Source organism: Temnothorax nylanderi, unplaced genomic scaffold, assembly GCF_030848795.1.
Source record: "Temnothorax nylanderi isolate EJ_2023f unplaced genomic scaffold, tnyl_v1.0 TNYL_tig0348_pilon, whole genome shotgun sequence".
Taxonomy (NCBI): domain Eukaryota; kingdom Metazoa; phylum Arthropoda; class Insecta; order Hymenoptera; family Formicidae; genus Temnothorax; species Temnothorax nylanderi.
The window spans coordinates 170,775-181,241 of NW_027249410.1; the positions used below are offsets into that span (position 1 = coordinate 170,775).

General features: G+C 40.0%; 1 protein-coding gene across 6 annotated transcripts in view; it reads left to right on the top strand.

Annotated features, from left to right (window-relative positions):
• The window catches only part of Wdr62 (WD repeat domain 62), a 36,342-nt gene that overhangs the window by 19,013 nt on the left and 6,862 nt on the right, over positions 1-10,467 (top strand). For 4 of the 6 annotated variants that reach the window (XM_071720434.1, XM_071720437.1, XM_071720435.1 and 1 more), the window contains 14 exons: positions 33-215; positions 338-498; positions 587-923; positions 1,024-1,190; positions 1,260-1,584; positions 1,675-1,885; positions 3,931-4,180; positions 4,284-4,761; positions 5,694-5,762; positions 5,962-6,072; positions 6,330-6,499; positions 6,601-6,891; positions 6,982-7,135; positions 7,215-9,651. In XM_071720434.1, the coding sequence (XP_071576535.1) occupies positions 33-215; positions 338-498; positions 587-923; positions 1,024-1,190; positions 1,260-1,584; positions 1,675-1,885; positions 3,931-4,180; positions 4,284-4,761; positions 5,694-5,762; positions 5,962-6,072; positions 6,330-6,499; positions 6,601-6,891; positions 6,982-7,135; positions 7,215-9,651 (5,344 nt within the window). The remainder of the gene's footprint in view (positions 1-32; positions 216-337; positions 499-586; positions 924-1,023; positions 1,191-1,259; positions 1,585-1,674; positions 1,886-3,930; positions 4,181-4,283; positions 4,762-5,693; positions 5,763-5,961; positions 6,073-6,329; positions 6,500-6,600; positions 6,892-6,981; positions 7,136-7,214; positions 9,652-10,467) is intronic. The other 2 variants (XM_071720439.1, XM_071720438.1) reach the window with 2 other exon arrangements.

Here is a 10,467-nt window from a genome sequence, read left to right on the forward strand (position 1 = left end):
GGATAGATCTTATGCGACATTTTATTACACAGTACAAAGAACCCGTGCCTTTGATGGGTCGTTCCGCTATATTAGGAGAGCAGAGGAATAATGATTTCGTTGACGTAGCCTGCGGTAGGGGAGAGATGGCAGATTCTACGTATGCGATAACCAAAACGGGCCTGTTGTGCGAATTTAATAACAGGAGGCTCTTGGACAAGTGGGTCGAGCTTCGAGTAAGTTACTCTTAGTGATTAGTTCGGTTCTACACTCGATTCGAGAAATATGAATAGATCACGATCAATCTACTTTTAAACTTGTATTTGGTAATGAAAAAGAAACATTGCTGTCCTTACAGACGAGTAGTGCCAATTGCATGGCGATCGGGGATAAATATATTTTTATCGGATGCGCCGAGGGTATCGTAAGATGTTTTAGTCCCAACACACTTCAGTTTATCACCACATTACCGAGGACACATTACTTGGGAGTAGACGTTGCACAAGGATTGTCTATCAGGTTTATATTTTATAACAATGACGACACCTCGATAATTCTCCGTTGCGACATTTAGGAATATCTTCCTATTCGCGTTTTTTTTTTTTAGCCATATGTCTCAACATCCGCCTAACGCGAGGTATCCGGACGCGATCGCGCTGGCATTCGATGAGCGAAATAACAAGCTGACTTGCGTGTACAACGACCATAGCATCTACGTTTGGGATGTGAGGGATATCAAGCGGGTCGGCAAGTCGCACTCGTTCCTGTACCATTCGGCTTGCATCTGGGGCGTCGAGATGTATCCGACCGATTCAGATTCCGTCGGTGCGATGCCGCCCGGAAGTTTCATCACCTGTTCCAGTGACGACACAATAAGGGTCTGGAATTTGGAGAGGGACAGCACGCCGAATGATACCTTGTACAAGCGGAACATTTATAGCAATGTCAGTGTGATTCTCCCTCAAGTAAAATGTAATCAGAATGAAAAGTGGGCGTGTAAAGTCGATGTTTAATTTCGCAATGTCCCCGTTTTTTCGCTGATAGGAATTGCTCAAGGTGTTGTACGTGGATCCGGAGTTGACTTACCTGAAGGATCTGGACCTGGCCGCCGCGGGATCCGCCGAAAAGAGCGACGCATCTTACGACGGTCGTAACGGCGTGAGATCGATAAGAGTCGCTCCTGACGGCAAGCACCTCGCTTCCGGGGATAGGTAAAATGAGAAGAGAAATCCACTTGATGGGCGATCAGCAAGGGATACAATCACACATTACTTCCACAGATCCGGTAATATCAGAATCCACGATGTTTCTTCACTGGAAGAGTTATGCCTGATAGAAGCGCACGATGCCGAAGTGCTGTGTCTAGAGTATTCCAGGTTCTCACGACATTCGCTGGACGCCCCTAGACTACTAGCAAGCGCGTCTCGCGACAGATTGATTCACGTTTTTAGCGTCGATCAGGGATACAATTTTCTGCAGACGCTTGACGATCATAGCTCTTCCATTACCGCGGTTAGATTTTTTAATCAATTGAATCAAGGTAATCAGATACAGATGGTATCCTGCGGCGCGGATAAGAGTATTATTTTTAGGCAATTGCAATCAGTAAGTAGTAATCTTGTTTCGATGTTCGATAATCAATTTCCTGATCTGGCATTCACCAAGACACTTTACGATTTTCTCTTGTATTTTTAGACGCCAGGCGGAATGCCGCAATTTGCTAGGGGTCGCAATGCTCAGGGAAAAACCACTCTGTATGACATGGAAGTCGATTCTGGACAGAAGCATGTGTTAACCGCCTGTCAAGATAGAAATATCCGAGTTTATAATGTTACTACAGGGAAACACAGCAAGACTTTTAAAGGTTCCGTTAGTGACGACGGATCGCTGATCAAAGTTGTTCTAGGTAGGATGAATAATTCATAGCTCATTATGCCTCGCTGCTCCATTACAGTACTGAAAGTCTTTCAATAGCGATATTTAGAGATATTTTGATGATTCACATAAAAGAGTATTCTCTAAATAATTACAAGGGATAGACAAAATAATGTGAAATAATCTGGGAAATACATTACTTGTTTTATTAATAAGATGCTATCAATTGTCGTTAATAACTTGTTGTTATTAATAAGATGTAAAACCCACTGTTTGTTTTTAACACAGATTCTGTCCTTGTTGGAATAGACTCACATAATGCTTAAATAGTCACCATTTGTTATATCAGTTTTCTAGAAGATGTCACGTGTGACGCGACAAAGAGAATTATTTCGTCCATTTTTGGACTTTAATATATTTAAGTACTTTACCCGAAATTTGAAGTAGATTGTGTGATTGATCGGGGCCGAAAAGATAACGTAATTTAAAAGTCTTGTAACGAGGATCAGATTTATTTATAAAATTAAAATTAGGAAAATTGATTTCAAAATCTAGGAGAATGTGTTTGTGACGTGGAACTTGTTGAATTACGTCACTTTGGATTTCAGTTTCTAAATTCTTCAGTTTAAGGAAGAGCAAGAAAGCAATCCTGATTAGATTGGATTGCTTAGTTAATTGATTTAAAATTTAATCTTTTTCAATTGTGTTTTTACCCTCTTTTCTAGACATAATAAAGAAGGATAAATTAAATTATAAATTTTCTGTTGTCACACTTTTCGGCAACGACAGATATAGTTGGACTTGTTCCGTTGCCACGCTCTTTAACAGCGACAGATTTAGAGAGGTGTTCCGGGAAATGGTTAGGTGTGGTCTGGATAAATTAGATTTCAGGATTTACAAAATACCTTTATTCGAGAAATTCTTGAATCTACAATGGTTTGATTGGGACTTGAAAATTTTCGTTCAGGTGTATAGGTCAGAGTTTCTTAATGTCAAAAACAAGAGCAGAATCCCAAAATGAATATAAAAGATTGATAAAGCTAATAAGCTAGTAGGCCAAGAGTTTGAGTATCGCTCGAGTAAGCCATGGTGTTTTTTTTTTTTCACGCTTATTTATACTCGAGCGATCAAAATCCCTTGCGCAAGCTTCTCACCGAGCTTCGTACGTATATTAGTAGAGGAGGAAAGTTCTGTCTTTGGGTGTAATCCTATGTCCATCCTACATTCTTCAAAATTTGATTCGTTATTAGAAGACTCTAAATTTTGTCCATACATGACAAAGCATCTTCCAATTGCTCAAGAAATAATTGGAGGGAAAACTTGACTCATTTTGCTCTTTAAAACTGTTCAATGATTCAATTATATTTAAATCAGGTGATTACGCTGGCCAGGAAAGATATTGACGTTGTTGTTAACATTAAAGTTTTGGAGAACAAAGAGCAATTTTGTAAAGTGAGAAGCAAATTTTTTCCTCCAACATCACTTATACAAGTATGAAAGATGTTCTGTTAAATAGCAACATTAAAAGAGTACAACATTCCATTGGTTGTTCAAGCATTATATGATTCTATTCCAACAGGATAGAATTTGTATTAAAGGCAAATGGTGGGCCAACCTCTTATTAATAAAACAAGTAATGTATTTTCTAGGTGTTTACATGTGTTTATTTTGCCCACCTTCTGCATAAACAGTTAAACCTCCGTATTGATAACACATTGATATTACATTATAAATTGAACGACTTCTCTATTACCACTTTATTCAGTCCTTTCTATCTCTCAATGGCATATATGCAGAACGAAAATGTCACGCACATGATCAAAATGTTTTCCATTCCATGTGTGTATGTGACCAAATTGTCGTGAAATCAATACTGATCGCTGACGTGGAAGATAATTTTAGACAAAGCTTTATTAGTGTTTCCGAAACAAGACGAGAAATTAAAAATTTTTAAGCGTAATAAAGTTGATTTTTTAAAATTGATGGAACGTGAGAAAATAAAAACAGGAATTTTGGTATAAAAGTCGATATTTAAAATGTAAAGTTTTAATATATATATATTTGGCGTATTTTCAGATGCGTCCGGTATTTATGTAGCTACCTCATGTACAGACAAAACGTTATGCGTGTACGATTATTATAGCGGCGAGTGCATGGCCACTATGGTTGGTCATTCGGAACTGGTGACTGGTTTGCGCTTTAGCCCAGATTGTCGTCACCTTGTGTCTGCGAGCGGTGACGGCTGCGTGTTCGCGTGGCGTATTCCGCACGACATGGTCGTGACCATGCAGGCTCGTCTAGCTCAGCAAGCGATGCGCGCCGGCAAGTAAGTAGCTTCTTTCCGTTCACAAATGCTGCCGATCTTACGTCGGCGTCGCGTGGCTTGGGCTAAATGCTAAAATAATTGCGTCTCTCGAATGTATTCGTAGGAAACCGCTCCAAGTCAACGATGGCGAAATCGACATACGATTGGATAATGAAACCTTTGGATCGCCTCCATCGGATCTTCTCGATCCCAACTCGAATCCAACGCTCCAGAGCGTAGATTACAGATTCAGCGTCGGTCAGTTACCGCTATGGGCGAAGAAACAAATAAATACCACGAATGTTGACGATAGCGCTGCTCTGAGCTCAAATGTCAGGTCTCTCGGTGTCGATCTGCCAAAGGGAAGATGGGCACAAAGGGTTCAACAGAGCGACGGTATCACCGTCAAGTCTGTCTACGACAGCGACGAAGTTATACCGTTTCCTCCGTCGCGCAATGCCATTGACTCGGATGGCGGTGGTGGCGGTGGCGGTGGCGGTGGCGGTGGCGGTGGCGGCGACTCGAAGGACAGCTCCATCGACAGCGGCACAGAGACGAAATGCAGCAGCGACTATCGTCGAGAAACGATGATTAACAAAAGGGTTAGTAGAAGAGGATCTTTACGAGTTTTTTGCGATAGATAAATTGCAAATTAAGAGGGAGAGGATGCAGTTGCGAAATTACAAGGCTATAGTTATCTTTATATTCCTCATCTTTATCTTTCTCACTGAGGCATATTTGAATCGTCTTTAAATTCTTATCACACGATTTTGGCTACATTTGGATTGATACTTTTTTCTAAATAAGATTTTTTTCTGAATTTTAATTATGATTTGAAAAATTTTGTAACTGTAGTTGCTTGTAATTTTTTAATTTTTTTAATTAATAAATTTAATAAATAAATAAAAAAAATAATTTTTTTTAAACCGAATGATAAAAATCATGATCCAGTCACAGTCTGAAGAGATTAAGATAACGATTGTAAAAATTGGTTCGATGTATTTCTTAAGAAAAAGGTACATAAAAGTTAGAAAATGTGATTTTACTGGAAAGTGTCTTAAAGATTTTGATATTATTTGGCAAGATTTGATAATATTTGGCAACCTCGCATCTCTTGCAATGAATTAACCTTTTTTTCTTTGCTTACTTCAAATCAAGGTTACAAGTAGAGGGTGTTGCTAAGTATCAAACTAAAATTTTAAAAACAATTTATTTTTCCTTCATTATCGCTTCTAAATAAAAATCGCGAGAGGTTTATAAGTTCAAACCATTTTTTTTTTTTCGACATTTGGACATATCCGAAAATCACTTTGTATAACTTAAAACATGCAGGAAATAATCTACTTAATGAAAAAAGTTGATATTTTGATCATTTTTAAGAGAGTTTATTCTCTCCTTAAACATAACTAATTTAATTATTTTTAAATAATTATTAAATTGTCGAATAATATCGAATATTAACATATTCTTCTGATATATTCTGCTGCTTTCTTCAATCTAAGAATGAAATACTAACATTTAATTACGATTTTAGGAAGAAGAGGAAAGTGTATTTCAATCTTGTCCCAAAAGTTATAGAGAGATAGAAAATGAAACGAAACAGGTATTACAAAGTTATATGAGTATTATTGTTTGATCGTATATCTTATATTGTCTTTCTAGTAGCAGATTCATCTTTATTCACCGATTATTGTGCTTTGCTCTTGCTTTTTTAAATCATCTCTTTGTTTTGATAATCTGGATTGCATTGTTGATTTGCATATTTGTCTCATTGATCACACTTTATTTCAATCATGGCATAGGCGATTGACGATAAGGTGACAGTAAGAAGTAATAATTTTATGGAATTGACACGTCAATCGAGAAGTCGTCATCACACCGACGATAGCAGTCTTGGCAGCTTTAAATTTGAGGTATATCTTCCTAAAAACGTGAAACATTCTCTAAAAATGACTACGTATAATAATCTCTTTAGGAAATAATTTATAAAGCCACTTTTTCAAATATAACAAAACATATCATATGTAAATAACTTTTCTCTCTGCCGATATTATATTCTCAATTGACATCATATTACTCATAACTGTGTTATGTTTTTAATTTAATTGTTAATTATGTCATTAATAAATAATACCTCGCCATATATTATCAAAAAATGTATGCTATTCAGGATCATGAAAGCACCGAACATGATGGGGATGTCGAAGATTATTCCGAAGGGGAAAACGGAACGACTAGTTCTGAAAAGTCACACCATAGATTAATGTATTATCCCCCACCAGACGATATCGTATCGAATCAGTTTACCGTTAATGCGATGGACGTTGAGGAACTTCGAAGGTTCGTTTTCGATTCAACATATCTACGTTCTCTTCTCGATATTATATCGCGAATCTTTTTGTCGAAGAGTGTAAAGCGCATCTTTACACTTATATGCACAGGTCACAAAGGCGTCAAAAGAAGTTGAAGAACGCGGAGAATGGTCGGACGAGTGAATTAACCGCGTCTGGCAGTCAGGATGAATCTGATTCAGAAGGCGGGGCGTCGACTCCTAGCGCCGAGAGAAATCCGTTGTCTATATTATCCGAAGCTAGTTCCGAAGGTTTTGACCAGCTTTCTAAACAGAGTCACAGGGAAAAATATCTGAAGAATGCCTTCGAGTCGCTTAGCGGCACGGAAGAGCCACCAAATCGTGCGAAAGCAACAAGTATTAGCTCTCAGTTTCACGGGAGGTAAAATGAGATTTGAACGAGCGAAGTTTTACGTAGGCTAGGTCATTATTTCAATAATCACTGATTATCGATTAATTCGAATTGTTGTAGACTTAGTGGCGGCAGTGAAGGTAACGCCGCTGCCAAAATACGTAATGCGGCGGTGGTTAACGCGACGAAACATGCGAGAGGCGACATTGACGTTGCGAAAAAACGGGAAGAGTTACAGAGAAGGATAGAGGAAACCAGAAGAAAATTACAAAGCGTAAGTGTAATCTTCGCGTGAAAAAAGCGAAATGCTCTACGGGAACGTTTGCGGTAAAATTCGATTCTTATTTTTGCAGGTGGGTTATAGATCGTTACTGAAATCCAGCCAAAGCATATCCGACTTGAGCAGTCACATACAAGAAAAGCATCATCGTTCAAACAGGCTCAGCACAGGTAACAGATCCGGTCAACAAAACCAATGTTCAAAACCGATTAATCCCTGCAAACCTATGCTAAATCCAAAACCCACGTTTAAATCCCAAGAATCCAACAAAATTAACAAGGTCCAAGGTATGGGGAATGCGTCACCTAAACCAGAGATACCAAGTGAAAACTGCTTGTTGAAAAGTCCAACTATGTTGTGCATCAATGAGAAAGTAAAAAAACCAACCTTTAGCCGTCCGTTAACGTTGACATTAAAAAAAACTGAAAAGTATAAGCTGTCTTTGAATAAGGCTAATCAATCTTTGCCCGAATCTCCCGTATGCGAGGAATTGAAGTTATTGAAAGAGCAGTGTAAGAAGAATATCAGTCGGTTTGCAAGATTTGCTCAGAAGAGAAGGTCTTGCAGTTATTTTATCGGTCTGAATGACAATGAGAAGGATATGGAGAACGTTGCAAAATCTTTCGAAAGCTTACCCACTATGAACGAGCGTAATATGGAGAATTTTAAAGAGACCGTCGACGATGCCGACGAGGGGAACGGCAATTTCAGCGACGATTCACTGGAAGGAGATCTCAAGAATCCACCTCGGCGTTGTGTCAGCGACTATCAGATTAACGTTCATATGAATGACTACAGAAGTTATTCGAATTATCAGGATATTCAGAAGAAGATTTTAACTGGTTCTCAAGAGAGCGTACTCTCGGATGATGCCTCTGTCGAATCGTTCTCTAAAGGAAGCGCCGAGATTTTGGATTACGATCACGATAGACACTCGAGCGCGAGCTTCTTCCTATCTCGACGCAAGATGCAGGAGGGCAGAAGTCAGGAGAGTATATTAACCGATGAGTCAGACTACCAGATGTTTCCATTACGCGAAAACGCTGATCATCGAAGTACGGAGAGCGTGTTAACCGACGACTCGGACTCCTTGGTGAAATCAGCACCTTTGGAAATGTTATTCGACTCTCATTACAAGCGAAAGAGGCAAAATTCCGAGACTTACAGTGGAAATCCTAATAATATCGCAGAGACCACCACCACGGATGACGTACAAAATTCCACCAATGAGAACACACCGTACAGAGCGGTGTTTAGATCGAAGTCTTTGCAGGACACTAGAATCAGCGAAGCGAGGAACAATACGAATTTCGCAGAAGACACCGCATCACTGATGACTCAAGTTTACTGTGAATTCAATTTTGATAATGAGCACAAGGACGATGCGGATGGGACGATTTGCAGCGGATCGGAAACTATTCCGTGTAGCACGAGCCTGAAACCGGAATCGATGACGATCCCGAATGATTTTGTTGCTCACAAACCACCGAAACCTAAGAGAAACTCGTCCCGCACTCAGAGTATGCGCAACAGAGCTAGACCAGCCTGGAAGTACATTGACACGCCGCCCTCATCGCCCGCTTTAAAAAGCGTAACCGATTCCGACAATTACACGGCATCCTCCATGAGTTCAGCTTGTTCCGAATATCGAGTTACGCCGAGCGATAAGAAGACTAAGCGAGATTTACTCGATTCCGAAGTAATGCAACAGTTGTTGCAGTCTGCAAATTTTACACTGCAATCTGACGATAATAAAGACAGCGGAGGCGAATTCTACAGTCTGCAGACTCGCGCCGATAAGAATGGTATGCGGGATGAGTTGACGTATGACAGAAACGACTCTTCGCGTCTAACGAGAAATCATCATATAACGAAGATTCACGACACGAGAGAGGGACAATGCGTATCATACGACAGGGAACAAGTAAATTTATTCGAGAACGATATTCCAACGAAGGATATGTACGAAACTTACGACTCATTGGAGCCCGGCGGAGTTTCCTGCGACCCGCAAAGAGAGGAGTCATCGCTCGGTAGTTCGAATTTTCAGACCACCAACGAACGTATCGACGATCTCAACGCGAGCGTGGATTTTCGGATAACTCGCGCGATCGAGGGCACCGTGAAGTTACTCTCGAAGGAATTCGAGAATCTAGTGAGGCAAAAGCAGTACTTGACGAGGGAGAGGTGCCTACTACGACTGACGCACGGTCAAGAGACGAGCGAGAACTTGGCCAAATTGGAGGCCGAGCGTGATGGTAGACTTTATGCGGTCAGACGCGATATACGACTGCACTCGTGCGGCGAGGACAGCGACTGCGCCGATGTGTCGACGATGGACAGGTCGCTGATGGAGAGCGGCTCCTCCACGTCCGCCTCGAGTTGCACCAACTCGCCTAAGAGAATGTGGCCGCCCGCGTCGCGCTGTCCGAGTCACGCAAGTCACAAGTGGACGAAAACTCTGCCGACAATTGATCAAACGATTTTCGCTACAAAGTATCCTTATGCAGGTATCGATAACGAATAGAAAATGCTTGCATATATTTTCTACGTGTTAAATTTTACGTGTTGGTATCCCAAAATCAAGTATAAGAATTTACAATATTTACATTACAACACATTGAGCCGTTTACAGAAGAGATATTTGTATTTTCGTATGTACATATATCTGTTGTAGATGTACGTAGCTGTATAGTACGTGTGTATACAGAGGCAGTTGAAAAAGTAAAGAAAATTTTTGAAAAAAAAAAAATGTACCAAGTGTTGAAATACGAGAAAAAAAATACATCAATCGTCAATAGTCTCCTCCTCGTTCTATACAAGTGGTCCAACATTTCACTAGTTGATCGATCCCAAAATAAAATTTATTCGATTGCTCCTTCAACCAATTTTTTTACTTTTTTGCTTCCTCACAGAGGAAGCTTTGTTTTCGTAAATCTCGTATCTTTGGCATCGCCATCAGAGGAAAAATTGTCCCTTCAGTCTTCATCATCCAAAAATGTAACGGTCACACGGTGGATGCTCCAAAGCTTCAATTTCGAGATGCCCTGAGGCCTGGGATTATCTTGGAGCAAAATAATCCCCTAACAAGTTACTTCTCTTCGTTTGCTCAACATTGCTGGTTTCAATTCTGTTTTCAACAGCTCTGAATAGTTGGCACTGTTTATCGTCATACTTTTTTGTGCGAAGGACAAAAGAAATAATAGGAGCTGAAGAAGCAGTCAAATAAAATTCCGATGGCATCGTTCCTTACGTGAAACATTGAACCACTCGTGTAGATCAAGGAGACTACATGGAGGATCGATGTATCTTTTTCTTGCATTTTA